The following is a 22331-nucleotide window of genomic DNA, read 5'->3' as shown; positions in this document are numbered from 1 at the left end:
GTCAGTGTAAATGTCTTGTTGACAAGATACTACTTTAATTTTTAGTTTTCTATATAAATATTGTTTGAAGACTTCTGTTATTTGTATTTGCAAAGTTAAATCTCACCTGATAAGTCTTCTGTGTTAGTTATCCTGTTTGCTAAATGACTTCAGAAGTGGTTACTGTAATATATTTTAATTAATATAATTCTTCTTTCTGTTTTAAAGAATCTGGTTTATAAGAACACTGCTCATTTTTTTCTTTTCCAAAAGGACGGAAAGGAATAGTAAGTACTCTTTTCTGTATTTTTTTTTTTGAATATGGAACTTGTTGGGAATGTTGCTTGCTATAAAAATGTAAATATTTTGGGTAATTTGGCTTCCAGGAAAAGAAGAGTTGATGCTGAAATGGGTAACATTAGCTAAACTGTTTCTACTGCGCAGTTCTTGAAGGAATGGGGAGCAAACTGCTTAATCGTTCGCTTCACTTACAAGATGTGGTAACTTCCTCCCATCTTTGCATGGTTCAAAATGGAATGGAGTAAAATGTAGTGTAGGAGCGAGGGAAAGGAAGTATAAACAATAGTAGTAGTTCCCTTAGTACTTCCAGCTTGCAAAGTATTCCAGCAGTCTTAATCTGTTACCTTTAAGTATAAGAGAAGAGATTTATAGCAGAAGTGGGTAATTTATTTGTGAAGATAGGTTTTTGTCTATGAAGCTCTCAAAAGCATGCTTAAGTCTTCCTGAGTGGAAAAGGGATAAGCAGGTGTTTTTGTGCTGTTTTCAGAGCTAAGGAAGAACATTGGGAATCATGTAACAAAAAGTAATGCAGGTGTTCAAATATATGCATCAGAAGTTGTTAAAGAATGTGCAGATTTATTCTAATGCAAAATTTAAAAACAGCATCTGTGGAACTTGTCTGTGGTAGTTAGAATTCATTTAAGACTTTCTTTGAAAGTAGTCCAGCCTGTAACAATATCTCATGGTGATGTGAGCAATAATATAGGAAAACCTCAACGTTGCTCTGTGTTTTATGACTTGCCGAACGGCATGATGTATTTAATTTGTGACAGCTTACGAGTTAAACATCACTTTTGGAATTTTTCTTAAACTTAATGTTTGCATTTGATATGCAGGCATAGGACATACATTTTTATGTAGAAATAAAATTGTCCATATATTCTGTGCTGCAGTGTGATTCATTTCTAAGGTGAATATATATTTGCATTTCATGGCTGGATAAGAAAAAAAATTATGTATGTTTTCCTAGTTTGCTTAAATGTCTTTATTGCTGTTTTTAGCATACAAGCGAGTGCAGCGCTTTTGTTGAACCTGTGTATAAAGGGTTTTAGTAGATGTTAGAACATGACAAAAGGAATTATTTCTGCATTGTTCCATAGGCTGGGTAAAAATGAAGTGTTTTACCTCAAAGATACAAGTACTGTATTTGTAAAAAGAGAAAACAAATGTGCAGTGCAAGAATTAGAGCAGTAAAGCAGGAGAAAACATAGCTGAGAGAACAAACTGGCAACTGAGTGGCTCAAAGCTGGCCTTTTATTCTGGGATAAGTTAATAGAACACACTGAGTTACTGGAGATGATTATTTGATACTACAAAGCTGGGTATGGTATGTTGGGTAACCAGCATACACCAGTTTTGGGAACCATGCTCTGAATGAGGACAATTCCTAGTGAAACGCTAGGAAGGATGATGTACAGAGATTATGGGATTTCAGTTTTTAAGACTGGTCAAGCAAACAACTGTTGAGGAAGATTTAGTCTGATCTGTCCCAAAGTGTGGGGAAGATAAGTAAGGTATCTTTCAGGTACTGACTTCTCTGCTATGAATTCTTCTTTTTTTTTTTTTTCCTGTAGGTTTAATTAACATGAGATATATTGGTTTCTTGAGAGTACTTTGCAGTAATTGCCATTTGGCCATGTTTGAAGGGGCAGGTGTTTCATGAGGTTCTTGTTGAACACGGGAGGTAAAGTGATCAGAAACAAGCTCCCACACTTTAAACTAATAGCATTGCTTGGTGGGAGGCTATGCTTGAAGATGTTCTAGGCGTTTCTGTACCAAAACCAGCTTCTGTTTCTTAAGTAACTTAACAGCTGACTGTATTGTGCCATTTGTTTGTCTGCGTGACACCATACTGCAGCGCAGTGCATTTCAAGCCGTTAATCTGTGTGAGGCTACGTGAGAGGCTGTGTTCTAAAATGAATGTAAAATTTGGTGGAGGGAGGTACCTTATTAAATTGAGGATGCACAGTTCCTGGAATTGTCTATTTTTGTTGTCCAGACCAGTGCTAAATATGGTCTTGTTCTATGTCCTATTTGTCTTAACTAACAAGGGATTGTCGTAGTTACTCTTTCACTGCATACACTTTCACATATGTACGTGGCCAGTTTTAGTATTTTGTACATTTAATAAAGTGGATTATTCTATCAAAATGGATTCCTACATTCTGGAAAAGTTCAAGTAATTATGTGTTCCCTTAATTTCATGTAACTAGTGTTCCTGAAGTAACTTTAAAAAGTGTGTATAGCATACTTACATACTCTTTTGTATCTTTATTTAAATACATTTATTTAGTTTGGTGCATTTGGGTTTTGTTTCTTGTCATTCTATGAAGCTTTTTCTTTTGAAAACTGAAAAATGTGTAAAAATAGCTATATCTTACAGGAAGTTAACTGCTGAGAAGGGGAAAAAGTTGTCAAGTTTTTTTGTTAAACTCTTGCTGTGAAGCAGGTAGTAGAAAATGGACTTACCAAGAGAGTATCTTCTGTATTAGGCGATGGTTTATTACAGTGAGCCATCAGTGCCAAGCTGCAAGCATTGACTTAAAGAAAAATCCTACATGCATTTGACCTCTCTTCTTTCCCTGCCTTTTAGAGCGGTTGGGTGCTGTGCCTACTAGTTGTAACAGTCTCTTAACGTTTAGTAGTAAAATGACCTTCTGGCAGCTTTTCTTACGAAACTGGAGGTTTTGCTGTAGTCTGAAAATGTTGAAAGGATGAAAGAGATTGAGATTTGAAGCCCAGCGTTGACCTGGCATTTGAAACTAGCATGTGTTAAGAGGCTTACGTGAAATACTGAAGCCAGTAAATCTGGTACTCAAATAGATATATTAATACTTAGACCTCAAGCCTTTATTCTGTAGTTTGACTCTTGAGATTAAATGTATCTGGTCCATTGTTGTACCAGTTTTAATGTAGGTCAAAGCAGGGCACTGGCTAGAATTGGTTTGCTTAATGAGGAAATGGTGCATAAAACTTTTTAATAGTTACAACTCTAGAGTGATAACAGTGGGCTATAATTTATAAGCAGTTTCAGTATTTAAAATGATTTATTTTCACATAAAAACTTTAGTTATTTTATGTGAAGTTTACTAACGTTGTAGGGTTGGTGGTGGTCAGTGCGTATTTTCTCTTGACCTCAAAAAGCAAACTCAATGTTTCAAGTGTGCTGAAATTATCTTTTTATTTATATTTGAAAACTAATGTATCGTGTCCTTCTTTTAGATGATGCGCTGGAAGATTTAAAGTCTCAAAAGAAAAAAATAGTAAGTAAAACTTCACAAAAATCTAGCTGTTATGGTCCACTGAAGCGTTTTTGCATCTCTACAACTTGAGTTTTGTTGTAATATATAGATCAAGAGTGGAGAGAGGGAGGTGAAACTATTACCACTTTTCTGTTTTTGTATGTTTTGTAGTACCACACAAGGTTTTCCTTTCTTCAAGATGACAAAGGGCTGCTTGCTTATGGGAATACATTATCTCCTTCTACTGTTTTAGTGTTGCTAGATCTATGTAAAATGATTCCATTTTGTCAGAAAATGAAAATGTATGCTTTAACCTACTCATTGCTGACTACTTTTACTTTAGTATTATAAAAAGTATTAGATGTGCCAATTTAAGAACCTAGAGTGCAACTAGTCTTTAATAGTTACTCTGTCTTGTTCATAAATAGCAAAAAGGACTTCCATCTTGTCTGGATTCACTTTTTCATCAAGTAACAGATTATTGTTTATATCTTAAATGCATCGCCATTTATTTCCCATCCTCCTCCATCATATTTTTATACTACATGTTTCTTCTAGTACATTTCTTTCCTCTTAAAAAAAAAAAAAGTATCTTTTCATGTATTAGTCCTGTCAGTTGTCTTGAGGTCATCTATTTTGTGAGCTGTGTGGATGAGTTACCTGGCATATGTGTTTATACTGTTATTTGCTTCAACTGGATCAAAACCTTAAATCTCAGTAAGACAAATTTAGGATGGAAAAGATTCCGTGTCTTGGATAACTTGCATTCTTTGAGAAGTTTGTAACACTGAAAGCTGTTTCCTGTCTACTTAACCATTCCATAAGTTGGTTCTCTCTTTACTTATGTTGTTGGCATCATCTCCTGCTTTTAAAAGCACCACCACCAAAACGCAAAAAAACCCCAACCATCCAAAACCCAAACATCCCCTTCCTCCCCCAACAAAACCAGCCCCTCTTCCCCCGCCCCCCCCAAAAAAAAACCTCTAGAAGTTATGAAGCTTTGTCGTTAATGAGTTTTCCAAAGTGTTCGCCTTATGCCTTCTGGATTTTGCCATGGTAGCTAAATTAACAGAAAACCCAAAACAAAGCTACCAAAAAAGAGCCAGGTAAGAGTCTGGTATTATATGGCCTTTACAGGGGAAACAGATTTCCCTGATCTTCCATTCTTTTTATATCACTTTTAAAATGTAGATGTAAAAATGGTAACCTGTAACCTAATTATGTCATTGTCCTTCGGTAAAGAGGATTTGCTAATATTTATATCTGCTAATCTTTATGTTAAGGATGGATATTAAATGGAAGTGTCCTTTGGTTGGAGAGGTGATAAAAAGGGGTTGGAGAGGCTTACATTTTCTGAGAACAAAATAAATGAGTATGATAACTATGTTTTTAATTAACTTTATGAAAACTGCTTGACTGAAATTAGTTAATCTCTGCAATTTGCATAGTCATTGAGTAGCTTGAGGGAAAGTTCTTGGAACAGAAAAAGCACAATGGAGAGCAAACCAGCTTTTGGAGTCTTCAATGTAAAGCCTTCATTTCAGTTAAATAAGTTTATTTTTCTTTTATCATGAAAATCTCCATATTTATTCTAGAAGAACTAGTAATACTGATATTTTTTTTTGTGTGAGAAACACTTCTTTGGAGAAAAGGCACTGAATAAAGGATTAGTCAGGAAAAAGCGGGTTTATAAAAGGGAGAGTTTTTACTTTGGGAGTTAATTGTGTTGAAACAAGATGGAAATGTGTATTTGGCATATGCAAAAAATCAAGAAAACATATTGTAGGAGAGTGGGCAGTAGTTAAAAATTAAACAACTGTACAAATGCTTTGTGAACAATATAGAAATTATAGTGTAACTAGAAGACTTTAAACCTGGAAACATGAATTGCCATTAGTATATATGCCTGTCAAGCTTTAATCATTAAAGACAGACTTCTAAATAAGATTAGTAAAACAGAGTTCTGGGAAGTCCAATAACCTATAACTCAGCTATTTTTCAATCTGAGGGGAATAAAAAGTCTATGATTACTTCCTGATCTTGTGGGTGCCTGGTTCCTAACAAGGAACCAGAAACAGAATACTTATTGCAACCTCTTGAATCAGCTCAGTGTTGGTATTTTTTACTCAGCAGACTGACTTGGGAGTTTCATCATCATTTAAAGGTATTAAATTAAGCATTAAAATTAAATCATCATACACGAAACCTAACATGTTGAAATGAGCTGAAAGTGGATGCAGGTAATGAGACAGAATATAATTTGTATTTTAGATAAAAACACTGATAAAAATGTGTTCTGTAATGATTTCGTTTTGATAATATTAATATTTGGTTTTGTTTTGGATTAACTTCTTTAGGACTATTGGTAAAGGTTTCCGTTTTGTTTTACCAAGTAAAATAATGAGAAGGGAGGAGGGAGCGGACCTTTTCTTTCCTTGTTGGATTCTGTTTTGCTACTGAGTTTGCAAATAGGATTAGTTACTAAGATTGTGATCCTCAAAGTATCTGGGATAAGTAAATTATGTATTTCCTGTTTATTTGTAATACAAATTGTTGTCTAAGCACTGTCAGCCTCCCACAACAACTATGCTTTTTCACTTCATTGCAGCTCAGCTACCCAATTGCCAGAGAAATCCTATTGAAGACAATTGTCCTTTTGAAAAATGTTACAATACTTGTGTTTTACAAGCATGTGGTCCACCTTTTCCCTAATGACATTACTTACATGCTGAAGGGTACCTATAATGGAGTAAGCTCCTCACCTACTAGATAAAATGCCCTGGTGGCTGTGGAATGAGCTGCTCAATAGAACTTCAGTTCTGTTCCAAAGCCTTCAGTCTTTGGTGGCGTAATTACACCGCTATTCGAATAGGTAAAATACCTGACAAACACAAATACAGATATTTCATTTGGAAATGCCCATTAATATTGTCTGTCCTATACTTCAGTTCAAAGGTTGTGTAATACTTACTTTCCACAGAACTGAGTCTCTATGCTATGCTTTGCCTAGTGAACGCTTTAAAACATGTTGAGTGTTTCCTTATGGATTGGGGGTAGGGATTAAGTTCATTACCTATAATTAAAGCACTGCTTCAAGATACAACTTTTTTTCCCTCCTTGGTCGTACGGGATATTCAGGTTGTGTTTGTGATTGTGTTGCTGTAACTTTGGCCTTAGAGTCCTCAGTTAATGAGGATGTCAGCCCTTAAGCCTGAATGTGTATAGATGAACAAGTTCAGAGGGTTAAGCGTATTAAAGCAAGGGCACAGGACATGTAGTAAGCTGCTCCAAGTGGGAATTAGTGGAGACTTTACCTGGAGCAGCAGTCTTAAAGATGGGATAAATCTTAGCCTGAGGACAGAGCTGTGAAGATAGTATAGTATAGTTAGAATTAAACTTTGGTGAAGTTTGCTCAGCTATTCTGTTATAGTAGGCTGAGTCTAATATTAAACTTGGACAGACTTCCTAGCCATTTCACGTAAGCATTTAGAAAGTTGCATCTGTTAATTTTTCCAGGAAAAAATGTCTGATTTCAAGACTGCCTTAGAGTTATGTTAATAATAAATAACAAAATTAATATGTTGCAGTTTTTTCCAAAATAACTATTGTTTAATGAACTTTATACCTTTGGCCTTCCAGGCATAGAAGACTGTAGGTATTTTGATAACCTTCAGTATGTGACAAAAACTCCACTAGGAGTTGATTGTTGTACAAGTCCAGTCTTGTCTACCCAATACGTGCTAGAGTACTGCAAGTGTGTGATAGGAAGCTCAAAATATGGTTGAAAACCGTGATGAATGATTGAACCAGGTATTTCTTTCATGCAGTGTTTAAATAAAACAATTACTTTGGTTGTTTTACTGTTTGCATGGGTCTGTTGAGAGTACACTTGATTGTTGTGGCTTAAATGATTTATTTCCTATTTTAAGGAAACCTTTGCTATGTGTACATGCATATCTGACGCGGTAGACTGAAACGAATCTTGTGACTTTGTGTACACATAAATAGCTCTCCATGGTTGGGTTTGACATACCAAGTAATTCAATTTTGAGAACTCATGTGGTAGTATGGTGAATAAGTAGTTTGTACCATGCCAACACTTCAGACTTCCAGTTGCTAAGTTGCATTTACAAGAAGCTTAAAATATGTTACTCGTATTACTCTTCAATATAGGCAACTGATGTCGTTGCCACAGGAATTCTGTTTGGTTGCCAGTTGGAAAGGAGGCCATCCATGCAATTATTCATAGGAGAGAACGTGGTACATGACTATGCTTCTTTATTAAGATGCACTTAATTCCATGAAATAAGTTTGAAAAATCCATGATTAGGCTGGTATTGACTTTCATACAGGCTTGTGATTCTGGTTACTCGGCATTTAAGCTCGATAATAATAGACTATGAATTAGCCCTTGACAGAAAGTAGAAACTGTTTTTGTGGGAAAAGTTTCGGATCTCGGAGAAGAGAGTATATTATGGAAAAAGAGCAGGAGGTGTCGAGCAATTTGCTGTGTTAGCGAGCCAGTGCTCAGTGCTAGTTTAACCTTTCCAAGATTATGCTTCAGGATGGCGGACAATCCAGAAGTCAGTATGAAGATTTGCGTTTATAAACGTGCTTGCTGGGGCACAAGACAGTTTCTTCAGCTATGCAAACGTACGGATACTATTTGAATTTTATGCAGGCCCTTATTTGCTTCTAGTAACTGTACTAACTTGCTCAAAGAGTAAGTAAACTTTGATCTGTGTGATTCCTCCTTTAGTGTTACCAGCCAAACTTCAACTGATTTTAGAAAAATATATCCTAGAAGTAAAACCATGAGAACTGGGAGCGTGGTTATAGAAATCTTGACAATTTCTATATATTTTCAAGAAATTTGTAGAGTCAGTTGTGAAACTGAATTCTTGTTCAGATTCAGCTTTACTAGAACTAAAAAGCTATACGTGAATTTCAAAATGTGAGGAGTAACTTGTTGAATTATCCAGTAACTATATAATGTGAAGAGTATCTTTGACATCTGAATCTTGTGATAAGAACTAAATTTTTCCACTTCAAAATAATGTTACTGTTTTTGCAAGACACATATATCCACAAATAACTGCCATCCTATCTAATGCTGCTGTAGCCAGAAGTGCATTAGATAAAGAAGGTGTCAAGTGATGGTCTAGTGTTCTGTTTTTCCCCTTCCTAAAGGCCACTTTGTTCTGCAGAAGATTATTTCTCTTTCCTGTGTGGCTATAAAAACAACTGCATGCATTATATGTTCATTGATGTGAAGTGACTCGGGGTTTTTTATTTTGATTTGGGGGCCACATATTGACACTGACTGTTAACACTTCCCTGCTTTGCAGCTTCCCCTCGCTAACCTTACTCCTTCATATAAAGGTCTGCCTTATGGTTTTCACTTTTATAAGCAATAAATGCTTTATTTTTCCTATTAGACCCTTAATTCTGATCTTATTGCACTGTGTGGCATTTGTTTTACGAAGTTAGTGGGTTAACTCCAAAGTCCTGCTGAAATACAAGTTTAGGAAATAGATTTTTACTTCCTTCTTCACTCCCTTTTGTTTCTACAGACCTTAATTAACAGCCTGGGTAGTATTCCTTGCCTTAAATTTCTGGTAGTGTGTGTAGGAGTAAGCTGTTAAATGAATACTGTGTATCCTTTAAATGGAGTGAATTTTGCTTAGCTTGTGAGGTCGATTTGTAATTCTGAGGTTTGTCTAAAGGAAAAACTCCTACGAGGTCTGTATACGCAGAATGGCTGAAAACTTTGGTTTCTCGCTAGCTAAACAATGGTGTAAAAGTGGTGTTAACATGCACCATATGTTATTTTAGCAGGGATAAATGAGTTTGAGAGAATGTAATTTTTTGGCCACTGGCCTTTTCAGTTTCACAGTTTATGTCAACAGCAGACTTAAGAATAAACACCCCCCCCCTTTTAGCTGAACGTGGCCATTAGTCAGCATATCTAGGAGAAAGGTCTGCTTATGATAGTGTAAAATACATTATAATTTCTATACATATTAGCTATTTATCATAACTTCAGCTATCTCCATTTTAAAGTTAAGCTTCTTCTGATGTTGGCTGTTAACCACCAAAATGATACTTTGCTAGTGATTACTTTTTTAATTAAGCCCATGTATTAGCTATAAAGCCACTTGAGTGCATTGTAAATAAAACTCGGTAATAATGAAGTGGTTTAATTACACTCCCTAAAGTATGCATAGTTCTCAGTAAATTTTTTTATTTAAATTCTTAACATGTTCCTTTTTTTTCTGAAAAGCAGTTTGAATCGCTGTAAAGATGGAGATCCAGCCTTTAAAGTCATTTGAGCAAATTCCATGGCTGTTCTCTAGTTAGTGAGTTTTCACAGCATTTGCAGCAAGCTAATTGCTTCTACTAATAAATAATCTAAAATCAATGCTGACAGCAGTTAATTGGCACAGAGACTTTATTCTGTAAAGCACTTGGCTAACGACCTTCCTTAAATTAATAGCATTAAGTGCTATGAGGAAATAAATCTAAGGAATTGCCTGTCATTCGCTTGTCATGTCTAATAACTTCCAATAATGATGGCTGATAGATTTTTGCACATTCCATTATTGAAGTTGGTGCATGTAATTATTCTCCTCATTATATGTAAACAATTAGCAATATTTGGTGTTACCTTGCAATAAAGCTGTTAAATACAAGTAGCCCATTAGAGTTTAGAAACTATTTTTGAAGGCAAAATTTCATTTCCATTGAATACAGCAAATCCGCAGGTATCTGAACATACTACTGGTTCATTGGACTGAACTTCACCTTTCCGTAACATTAATAAGTTGTTTGTAAATGGGAGGATGTGTGGGGGGGGAATACTTCAAAGAATTCTGTATTGATGTGTGGAACCTCTTGTTTCCAGCTTGAGGAGGTAATGGAGAAGGAAACGTACAAGACTGCTAAATTAATCCTTGACAGGTTTGATCCAGAATCAAGTGCAAAGGTAAGAATCTTGGTATCGATAATGATTTAATATGAAAGGTACTATGGAGCCGAACATTCAGATAATGTTGTTTGTAATTAATTGGCAGGAGGCTGAACTGCCATCTGCTGGAACATCTGCAACCCCAAGACCTGGACAAGGTAATAGCCCTGTAAAACGGCTGCTCTTTAGTATAGATACTTGTCTTTCATAGCAATTTCCACTCTAGAAGTCTCTCTATGATAAAATTTGTAGATCAACTGACCTTTATTTAGGGTTAATAGACTGTTTATTAGACTATGCCCATTACCGTTCTGTATTTTTCAGACAAGGGGTCTGTTTCTAGAGGCTGATGCTCTTCTAGACAGCAGGATGTTTAATGCTGCTTGTTGCTAAAGCAGAGAGAAAATTAACTTCTTGTCGCATACTTGCAACTTTTCTAGAATACTAAGGTGCTTTCAAATCTTAGTTAATGTTCACTGACTTAGCTTTTCAATTCTGTTTCTATTTCTGGCTCGCTAGACCTTTCCTAATGCAGTGCTTAAACTACTTTTATATGGTGGATGGCGAGATTCCACAAAGCTAATGCAGAAATCAAGTCATTTTCTAGATGCAAAGAATGGACAGTTCTTCGCTAATTTATGATGTTCCATTTTAATATGCTATTGAATAAAATAATAACAGAAATGGGAAAAAAACCTGCTTGCGTTTTGAGGAAGCCTTGTTTCTAGACTCTAGACTTCTAGACGCAGCTTTCAAGACTTGAAAGTATCTCTCCCCCACACTCTGCCAGTAGAATGTTTGCATTAACAATGTGGACTACAAATTAAAAAAAAATATTTATGCAAACAAGCTACCGTTAAGTTTTTCTTAAGGTTGAGTATAATATGCTGTAGTTAAATTGAAAATACTAGTATTAACACAGTATAAAGGTCACCTTGTATTATAATACTGAAAATACCTAGAGAGATCTGTTTCAGTGTGAGTACTAATTTGCCATTATAACCAACTTAGATATGTAGGGGCTGATGCTCAAATTGAACTGCAGAATCTGATGTGCATAACTCCATAAAATAAACAGATTGCTTTAGAGCATGTATTAAAATTACCAACTTTGTGTCTAGTTCTTGTGAGTAACCAAACTTTTATTTGTCTCATTTTTCACTCTTGGAGTGCTGGTTTTGATGGGTGCGGCAGAGCACCTGGATTTACTAACAAAGGTGTTTATAAGCTGTACGGTCAAATCCACTGTTTTGTTCTTCTTGCTTAGCTTCAAATTGTCATGAAAACGTTTTTAGCTCATCCTTACTTGTTGACATTGACAGTGAATAGCTGCAGTGCAGTACGTTAGCAGTAAAGCTTTTATCTCTTCTGGTGTCCTAGGCACAACAGCTTTTCTCAAGTTTGCTCCTCACCTGTCTCTCCAATCATTCCATTTCTGCGGCATTCATACTTTTTTAAGGCTGAAGGGCCATTCTGACACCCTGTTTTTGTTCTCCCTGTCTTAATACAGCTCACGGGTAGTTGCCAAGAATTTTCTGTCATACTTGTAATGTTTAGGTAGTCTTTTTTTTTTTTTAAACTCTTTATACTCATCCTTCTTCTTGAGCGATGTTAGAAATCACTCCAGAAGTAGGGCGACAGATCTGTTTATAGAATGCAGGTAATGCTGACCAGGGGATGAAACTGCCTGCAAATGTGTGTTTCTATGCAGAGATCTAGAGATAACTAGCTATAAATTAAATAGACAATGAGAAGTCTTTAGTCACCCTGGCTTTATTAAGGGATATCACCAGCATTTTGAAACGCCTGAGGAGTTATACAGTTGTTCTCTTCCCCTCTGCCCATGCTGTGTAAATAGCGATGAGTGGATGCGAGTTGCTCAGTCTCTATTATTTAACTGGTCTTGTGTATGTTTGGGTTTACAAAGCACAGTGCATTCTGAGTTAATCAAAAGCAGGTTAGTTGGATCCACCATATGGCGTGTTGTCTTGATTTGGACTCCACTGTTAATAGAAGGGCTATGAGGGAGAGGTTTTGATGGAGTTGCAGGTATTTCTGAGAGCCAGCCACTATAGGCTGTGGTCTCTATTAATAAGTGTGGTATAATAGGAGTAGACTTGTAGAGTGAAACAGTTGTTACTGAGGAGTTTTCCAACACTTTATATGTTTAGGGGTTTTTATTTAGGGCTGGTTGTAAAGTGATCTCATGGACTTGGTGGACGGTGTCTTTCAGTTTAGTTTCATTTGAGACGTATCTAAGTGCTGCTCTCTGAGACTGTGTTGTGGTGTGAGACCTCTAAGTGGGGACACAATTGAGAAAATGTACACTTAAGTGGGGACACAATTGAGAAAATGTAAAGTACACTTCCGATTCAAGCATCAGTCAATTTATTTGGGTGCATCCACATTAAAGTAAGCAATTTATTTTATCCTGAATAAAAGTGCAGTTTAGCCTTGGAAAGGATTTTGGAAAATTAAATTTTGTAAGTTATCATGGTTTCCAGTTGGATTCGATGATCTTAAGGGTCTTTTCCAACCTAAATGATTCTATGATTCTATATAATTTTGTTCATATAGAGCACAACTTCCTTTTTTCCCTCTTTTTTCCAACCTGTCCTCTAACACATTGAATTTAGAATTGGTGCTGGTTTTTGTCCATGTAAAGGTGGATATTCAGGCTGTATTTTGTAGATGCATTATAGTTCAGGAGGGACATGCTGTGTTTAGCTTTAGCTTCTGAAATTGTGGAGACTTATTTTCTAAAGAATCTGTTCTTGGTATGTGCAGTAATTATTTCAATTTCTAGCTTCAAAAAATCCTAATAGCTTATTGGTGTTCACACTAAATAATATCTGCCCAAACCAAATATTAGCTTCAGTTCTGTGCAGCATATAACTTACTGTGACTAGATGACGCCTTAATGTGGTCGTGGTGTAATTTGGTGTATGGAGTATGTGGTAGAATTATAGTGACTGGGAATAGTAAGATATCTCTTAATAAGTTAATGTTAAAGCTTCCTTCATCTTCTCTTTGCTCACTTTGGACACAAACTAGCCAGGCAGCAGAACTCATTATCTTGAGCTCTGTAGTTGAGTCTTTTTGAAAAGAGGGGACATAATGACCAATGTGTGATCGTATTGGACAACGTTGTGTGAGAGGCAGCTGATGAAAGGTTAGTTAGTTGCTATGTTTTTGACTTACCAGTTGAAATGGAAACTTGTGCATCATCCTAATTAGTACAAAGATTTAATCAATATTACATAACAGTTGGTTCTCAGAAAAACAACTGGTAGTGCCCCAGTTTTCATATGTATTTAGCTCTTTTTGCAGTTTTTGTGGTTTTGACACGCAGTTCTTAAATAATTTTAGTTTTAACAGATGATTCAGATGAATTTGGGTTTGGCCTAAGAGAGCACCTGGAAATCCAGAAGGAAAGTAATTTGGAAACTTAAGCGCAATCTATTCAGAATTGTTTTGAGGGGTAGAGTTAATGAGAATATAGTTATTCAGTGCTTCGGCTGTATGAAAAAAAAAATAGGGTAAGTATATATTGGCAGTGGAATAAATATTTATCAACAATATCCTGTGTCGATACCTGCTCCCTTCATTGTGCTAATACAACTGTTATCGGGGCTGTATTTTGAAGGAGATCACTCCATGACCTGAATCCAAAATAATGCAGTAACAGACAGTTGCAAGCTGTGGGATGGGTACAGGCATGAGGAGGAAGAAAAATACTTGGTTGGTCTCTGCCACTAAAACCAAAAAGTTATGCCAACTATATATTGACGTGCATTGCACACTACCTCTTTAAAAATGATGTATTCTTCTCACCAAAATCAAGGAGTTTTAAAGTGAGGGAGAAATAAAATATTTATGCTTGTAAACATGAAAGATACAGCCGTTTCACCACTGGCAATAACTTAATATTCTTCAAGAGATCATACTGAATCATGAGATGTGAGTAGTAGCCCTGTTAAGTAATGTGTCTGCTTATGTATCTGTATTGTTCAGTGCCAGTAATGGCACCATTTGGACTCCAGTGTGCTTGAAGAATAAAAGTTTTATTTTTAACTTATTTATTGGTCTTCATATGGTTGGTTTGCAGATGCACAAAAATCATTGGTGAGAGAAAAAACATTGGAAACTTGCAAAACTTTATTAAAACTACATCAGTGGTACCTGTATATTTTGTTAGCGTTGAGACCTGATGGACATGTTACTCAGCAAACTTGCAGAACCTGAGTATGGAAACTTGCAACTTTGCAAGAGGCTCATTATTAACACGTTGCATCTCAACATAAGGCGATTTGAGAAGTAAATAGATCATATCCAGTTACTGCAGAATAATATTAAGGCTGTTATTGTGGAAGTGGCGGGAGGTTTAAAAGGAGTTAGAGGAGTTGATGGGCAACAGGGTCCGTATGTGGTACTAAAATCATTACAGGGCTGTACTCTTTAATGTCCCTGACAATGAGTTTATGGGGGTGGTATCAGAAATGTAGGCAACAGAAAGCATTCAGGTTTGCGTGGTGTCATTGAGTAACAACTACAACCACTCTTAAGATGAAATACGGGGATGGATGGACTATTGGTCTTGCTAAGAGTGTTTCTCATTTTCTGATATGTAAGTTCTTCTGGTAACTTCTTTTATTTGGGGAGCAGCGGAGTGTTGGCAAGTTCTCTTAAGCATGAAATAAGAATAGAGTGAAAGACAAATGAACTTCTAAGGTGGGGGGGAACCCCAAAAAGTCTTCTGAATAACCTGATACCATTTTGTGGAAACTAGCAATGAGTCTTGCATCCTTACCTCTGTAATGAGACTAAAAATACTGAAGCGCACATCTAATACTGACTGTAAAGTACTAGAGTTCAGCATCATTGTACGAGCAAAAATATGGGGAGAGAGTCATTAAAGTAGCAATAACTTTTTTAACAACTGAAAGCGTTTTTAAAGGAGGCTTTCCAAAAATGACTCTTCAAAAAGAACAGGCAAAAGGTGCAAAGCTCTTGCAGGTGGCATGGAAATTGCTTAGAAATAGTGTATTATGGGCTCACAATAAACATGGATATATCTGTGACCTATCAAAACAGACTCGGAGCTGTTAGGCAACCAAAATTGACATGCTTAAACCACGGGATTTAGGAAGTCAGCTTTCAAAATGTAGAATTAACATCTGTATGTAGAAATTAGTCATGATAGTTGACATTTTTATATGTAAAAATATAACACAGCAGGCTTTTTAATGAAAAAGAATGAAGAAAATCTTAGCAGTGGATTAAAATGCCTTTTTATAGACACTTAAAATGATGGTGGAACAAGTGGAGTTAGGCTTCATATTTATCACTTTTTAAAAAAAAATCTGTGGAGCTAAGAAGAGTTGGGAAACCGTGTACCTTTAGCTTGTTTTTATTTTTGAACTTGTACATGAGTAGAATATAACACAAACTTGAACATGTAGATAAATAAATCATAGGGCAGAATCAATATATTGTTTGTAGATGTGTCATGCCTCTTGGTCAGGTGGCACAGAGGGCATGGTGCAATTATTCTAGTGTATTTAGACTTCAAAGGTTACTACTAATGTCCCTCACGAAAACCCCTCAAAGAAATGTTAGTGGTGAGGTTCACCGTAAGTGAATTCTTCATCAAAATAAAACTTTCAACATAGGAGCAGTTTTCAAAATAGAAACAAGTCACCAGGGAAACCTTAAAGAAATTTCTGCAACTACCTCACCAATTTATCCTGGTTTCCAGGTTCTGAACAGTTTAAATAGTGAGGGGACAAACTTTACTTGCTAAAACCAAGTTAAAATACAGAATCTTTAAACTCGTTGGGTGATCTGAGTTGGAGGATAGTGTTGTGTGAAGTGATGCAGTCATGCATAGGAAGGTGTGGCAGGGGAAAACTAGTAATTTGTTCTTCTCAGTAGGAAACTGAACAAGGTGGATTTTTAGTAAGACTTTGTGCAGTTGTGGTCTTCTGATGGCACCAAGGAGTCTTTTATTCTTTCTTATGGTGTATATTAATCCTATTTATGTATACAGATAAGTGGCCAAGGACGTAGCCTATGTGTGTTGCAATTTCATGGCACTAGCCGTTGGTGGTTTTCCAACAGAACTTTCGTGTTTGACCTGGTACTCCAGTGATAGCAGCTCTTTCTTAGCTAGTGCAAGCTGGTGTTGCACATGCCCCACCTCCTCCAGCCCATATGGAAGCTTAGCGTGGTAGTGCTGTACTTCTGAGGACAGGGATCATTCATTCCTTCAGACTTCAGCACGCCCATCTCCCTGTGGCTGGTCGCCAGTGGACCTGTGAACTGCCTGCTAAGGATTTAATAGCTTCCAGCCTGACACACAAAGTCAGCAGATAAAATCTCTCTAATCTTGAAACGAAGGAGACGAATTGAAAGTCCAATTCTAATGTTAAATTCCAGTTGTTGTGAAGGAGGACAAGCAAGCTTGTTCAAACAAACGTGGGTGCCAGATACTAATTATGTAGGGTACTATAGCCTTACATGTCAGCATTCTTGGGGTGTACCTTTTAGAGACTAAGCTGTCACTTGTTAATCATGTTAATGAATCTAGCTCTTCGTATCTCCAGCGTTCTGCCTTAGAGAACAGACTTGTGAGATAGATATCTGCTAATTTTCTTCTAGAAGAATTTTGCCCTAAGTTTTTAACAGTTAATAATTATTGCTATTAAAATATAGTATTGTGTGTGGGGTTTATTTCTTTGGCATGCTCAGCCAGGCAGCTGGTGACCTTTAGTTACAGACCTCTCTGGTTTTGTTAGACTCTGTAATTTGTTGATTGGAATGGCGATATTAATGTACTCTTACTAATATCTTTCTTATATGCATACTGAATTTAACATCTAGCATTATGTTCTTGTCAGAAATTCGTCAGAGGACCACAGCTCAAAGAAATGCTGCTACGCCCACACCTGTGGCTCCTAAACAAGGCTCTCCAAAATCACTGGTTCCAGCATCTCCTAGTCTGCAGAGAGACGCATCGGCTCTCAGCGGACCCCCAGAAAGAACCATGGTGCCATCCTTGCAGTCACCAAGACGCTCTGGATCCCCTGCTACTTCAGTGCCTGGAATGGGTAAACAGAGCACTTAATGTTATTTACAGTTTATATTGTTTTCTCTGGTTACCAATAAAATAGGCCATTTTCAGACAGTATGGAAATGGCATTTCATTTGGAAATAGCAGAGCAGTTATCTGATTAAGCAGGAGTTCCATATTCAATTAGCCATAACTCTTTACAGCTGGCACCTTTTGATGCTGAAACCTATTGCCTGAGCTCATTTAACTGTTATGGCTTCTTTGTTTAAATGGCAATAAAACTTTGCAGTATTCTGTAGTCAACAATATAGCATACCTTTTTATGTTCTTAGTTTAGAAGAGCTCTACACTTATATAAATCAGGTACAGAGGAGAACACTTTCAGAATACATTCATGTTTCTCACTAAACCCTGCACATATTTTTTAACATGCATCTTGACATTTATTTAAACTTTTACTCTAGGAGGTATAGTCATGCAATCTATACTCATAGATTACAGTGTATAAATATCAAATACACCAGAAGAGTAGTCTTACGTGGTAGCTGAATTCTTCTAAAATCGCATTGTTATTTTGGTGCAAGAGTCACAAATTTAGAAACAGATTGAAATCTGGTAGAAATGAGTGCTCCTTAAAACTTGGTTTCATATTCTGAAAATGCCTTTTCATTGATTTCTGCCTTTGTGTTCAGGTGGGTTGGACTTTATTAAATAGAACATGAACTAAATTCTACAGGAGGGATAGCAAAACTTGAGAGTTTTGGCGGGAGGCGTTGTTCTCACTTTCCTCACGGAGGGTAAAGCTGTGTATGCGTTAGAGGCAGGCCTTTCACTTGTTGCAGGATGTCTGGCAAATTGGATCACAAGGCGAGAAAGGAGACGTAATGCTGCCTTGAAAATAGAAGGGATGCAACTTGCCAAGAATCTTCTGAGCACCACTGTAGTGGGGAGTAGTTCTTTGCTCTTTATACAGTGATCAAGAAGATTTTTCTCTGCCTTGTGTTCCTGATTTTTAACTTTAAGTTACTTAACTCTTACAAACTGTATGTCCTTGCTTACTCACTTGCATGATACTATCTAAAAGTAGGACTATACATATACATTGATACCCTGTCTCTTAATGGAAGATCTTGGACAGCTGAATGTTAAAATACCTGTTTGTATTTGTTTAGTGGAGTGCTATAAACTTCTCATGAAAAGTTGTGATCTCTCACTTCTCTGCAGAGTTCACTAAGCCTTATTTTTTGTTATTAATGGTTTACCTGTATTATGAAACTGCCAAATTTGTTTTTATCTTTGAAGTGAACTGTAAAGGCAAGTTATTAGTAAGTCTTGATTATCTTGAAGTACCAGAGGTCAGCTCCTTGCACCAGGAAATGGGTTATTCGGTTACAAACCGAAATGTTTATGGAAACCTGCTTACTGAAAATTCCTTAATGAATTTAAAATCGCATGCTCCTTCTTGTTTAAGAAGCTGGCTGTATGATAAAATATCAGCTATAGAATAGTTTTATTCTTAGGGGAAGATTCAGGCACGCTGAATAAGCTGGATGAAATTCAGCCTTTACTGCAGAAATGGTTTAAAGGAAGAAAGAAAAAAATCAATGGACTTGTTTGAAAGGACAGTTGCCAAGCCTGTTAATTAAAATATTTAATGTAATTTTTTGTGATAATGTTTTATAGGCACATAGATTATTTTATTTTCACTAATAACTGGTATTTTGACCAAACATGTTGTTTTCTTGTAGGTAGGAATGGAAGCCATTGCAGTTGTCAGTTAATGTGGAAGTCCTGTATTCCCTTGAGTTTCCCAAATCTTCCAGGCATATAAAATCTCAGTGATGTAGCTGTAGTGAAAAGTATGTAAATTCAGTATCTATAAGAGTAATATCATTGCATGTAAGTTTATGCCTGGCTTGCAACAAATATGAATAGCTTTAATTATCTCTACTTTAGAGAAGATTAATAATTCATTTTTGTTATATTTTGTAGAGGAGAATCAATTTAACGTGTATTACCACAGAGCTCCCATATGTTTGAAAATTAATAACCAGCAGGTAGTTGAGAGTTTGCCAAGCTTTGCAGAAATGACCAGTCTTTCTATAATGATTGCTTTTGATGTTTATATTAATTACTGGCATCCATAACAGCATGAGAACTAAGATGGTTAGGTTGAGTTATTAGTAAGCAAGTAATTGAAGTTGTTCTTGGAGCGTGTTGTGATGTTTCATTCTAGGTAACTCTATTTAATTTTCACCTTGTTCATTAGCTTCTAGAAACTCTTCATATATTGGTGACTTGCAGGTCATATGAAAATTTAGTCTTTTGAATATAGGGCTAAATGCACGTTTGAGTGTTAGCCAGCTATTCCCAAAATTATATTCTAGAGTTTTCATTTTATTGCAGATTATATCAGTGCTCCAGATCTTTGCTTCACACCTGTGTTAGATGCTGTCAGTTCACTTTTTTTAATGGAAGTATGGGGTCTTTCAGGCTTTTGTGAAGCTTTAGAAAATGCATTTTGCTGAAATTCTTCTCTAGACAGCTTTTTCAGAATCTATAAAATGAAGCATTAGGTCCAGTTTCTGTTGCACTGAATTTCTTCTGCCTTGCTGGCGTAAGAATTTTGTTAGTTTGGGTTCCTGCTTGTTGACAGAATACAGGAATAACTTGGGAATGCATTCACTGTTTGGTATGTCCTAAATTCAGTTCTCTTGTTTGTGAAAATTAGGGTTATTTTAAAGACACTTGTGTTGAGCATGAAACTTTTGTGCTTCTTGAAGGGTTGTAAATTGCAGTATTTTCTGATCAAACTTTATTGTGCTTGTAAAGATTAGGAGAATCCATTTAGGTCAATTATCCAGTATGGATGAGAGGTGTTTTGAAAGGCATGTGCTGTTAGAAACATTGCAGCCTTAATGGCAAGATTAGTTTAATTCTATGTTTAGCACTTTGAGTGGGCACAGCTGAAAATCTTTTATCCCTCCAATGTTTGCCAAAGAGGATGGGGGCTAGCTGTACATGGCATTCATCTTGAGGCTTACTGTGATGGAGCACATTCTGCCATAAGTTACTCTTTTTCCTTTGTTGCTCCAGTCTGTGAAGGTTAAAAGGTAGAAGGCTTGAGATGTTAATTGCTGGCTGTTTACATTTAATGCTGTATTTAAACTTAAAGCCCATCTTGGATCAGCTTATCAAATAGTAAGACTTGCTGTGTTTTTGCCTGTGTGTTCTCTGCTTAAGAGGTTAATGTTACTTCTGCTCATAAGTTTATGAAATAGTATCAGTTGTGTTGGAAGCTATGACTTTGTGCATGTCCTGGTGCTGTTCCCAGCTAAGGTGCTACAAGAAAGGTAAATCTGTCTTCTGAGAAGCTTGAAATCCAATGTTCCGCCCCCCCCCGGTATCTTTCAATTAAATGTCCTTCTGAATTAGTTCAACTTGCTAACAAATGTCCTTCTGGATTAGTTCAGCTTGCTAACAGTCTCTGCTCTCTCCATCATCCTTTATTTGGAGTTTTTCTAAAATCTTTTTTATGTCTTCAGGCAATGAGTTTAGTTTGCTTTACCCTTTTGCCTCTTCAGACAGTGGGTTTAGTTTGTTTTGCCCTTTAGCTTCCTCTTTTTTTTATTGGGCATTATGGAGGATTCTGTGAAACATATTTTCCCAAGAAAAGTACTGGGCGCATACAGGGAGTTGAAAAGAGAATTGAAGGCTGAATCTGTGGTCACTAAAATCCTTTGTTTTAAGCTATACCCTTTGTATATCTGTTTTTACTGCTATAGCAAGAACAGCTACAAGCCAGAACTTCTTCCTAAGGAAACACTGGTCACTTTTTGTGCCTTGAGAATTTTACTCCTAAGAACTAAATGTACTTAGTTTTAACGTGGCTTCAGACTGCCATATGCTCATCTCAGTACAAAACCGGCTAATACTAGTTGAATTTTTTTCTGTCTAACTTTAACGATCTTGAGCTTGAATAAGACTTTTGCATTATTACAATTAATTTTGTCATTAGGTTAAACTGAGTCTTATCTGTCAGGTTTCATAACTTTGTCTTGAGGTGGCTTGAAACTGGACCTCTTTGTCCCAGTTTCAGAGTTTTGAAAGGGACTGGTTCGTTGTCCTACTCAAATGTCCTTTTTTGTGGCCTTTGAATGTAATCCATAAAGGTCTTATGGAAATACATTTTAAGTCCTTCCCCCCCAGGTGCTCAATTAATTATCTTGCATTCAAGCCTATCTATCTAGTATCTGTTTGAAAGTACTGTAACTTAATACCTCCTGTCCTTGTGTAAAATGTCTCTTGGCCAGGAGAATGGCCTTGGGAAGAAATTTCAGATACTTCGTTATTTGAATGGCCACATCTGAATGATTCAGACTTAGTTTCTTACCAAATAGTGTTTTGCTCATTAAGCCTCGCATCTTCCGTTTTAAGGCTGGAAAGGAAGGTAGAAATAAGAACTCAGAGTTGCATAAAAGGAAATTGGCAGCTTGCAGTGGTCTTGTACGATAGACCAGAAGTTTTAAACTTTGTGGAAAGACAAGTCTGTGCCACTGGTCTGCTTTAACTGCCATATGTGAACAGAGGTGAAAGAGGTGGTACCAACTATTGCTGCAACCTGTTCTTAATGGTTGTAGTTTGTTAAACACATGGGATATGAAAAATAAGATCTTAATAGTGGCCTTCTGGCTTCTTTGTCTAAGCAAAAAAAAACCTGAAAGTGTCCAACTTTCCATTGAACGTGGGATTACCCAAGTGCCAAATGGCT

The 22331-nt window shown here is 36.5% G+C and overlaps 1 protein-coding gene across 5 annotated transcripts in view; it reads left to right on the top strand.

Moving 5' to 3' along the window:
• The window catches only part of LNPK (lunapark, ER junction formation factor), a 56080-nt gene that overhangs the window by 11008 nt on the left and 22741 nt on the right, over nucleotides 1–22331 (top strand). For all 5 annotated transcript variants that reach the window (XR_010072026.1, XM_063341709.1, XM_063341707.1 and 2 more), the window contains exons 5-9: nucleotides 208–266; nucleotides 3502–3542; nucleotides 10426–10506; nucleotides 10595–10646; nucleotides 17388–17597. Coding sequence is in view for 4 of the 5 variants with exons in the window: in XM_063341709.1 (XP_063197779.1) it covers nucleotides 208–266; nucleotides 3502–3542; nucleotides 10426–10506; nucleotides 10595–10646; nucleotides 17388–17597 (443 nt within the window). In the remaining variant the exon portion in view is untranslated. The remainder of the gene's footprint in view (nucleotides 1–207; nucleotides 267–3501; nucleotides 3543–10425; nucleotides 10507–10594; nucleotides 10647–17387; nucleotides 17598–22331) is intronic.

This window comes from Chroicocephalus ridibundus, chromosome 7, assembly GCF_963924245.1.
Source record: "Chroicocephalus ridibundus chromosome 7, bChrRid1.1, whole genome shotgun sequence".
Taxonomy (NCBI): Eukaryota; Metazoa; Chordata; class Aves; order Charadriiformes; family Laridae; genus Chroicocephalus; species Chroicocephalus ridibundus.
This window is presented reverse-complemented; position numbering and strand designations above follow the sequence as displayed.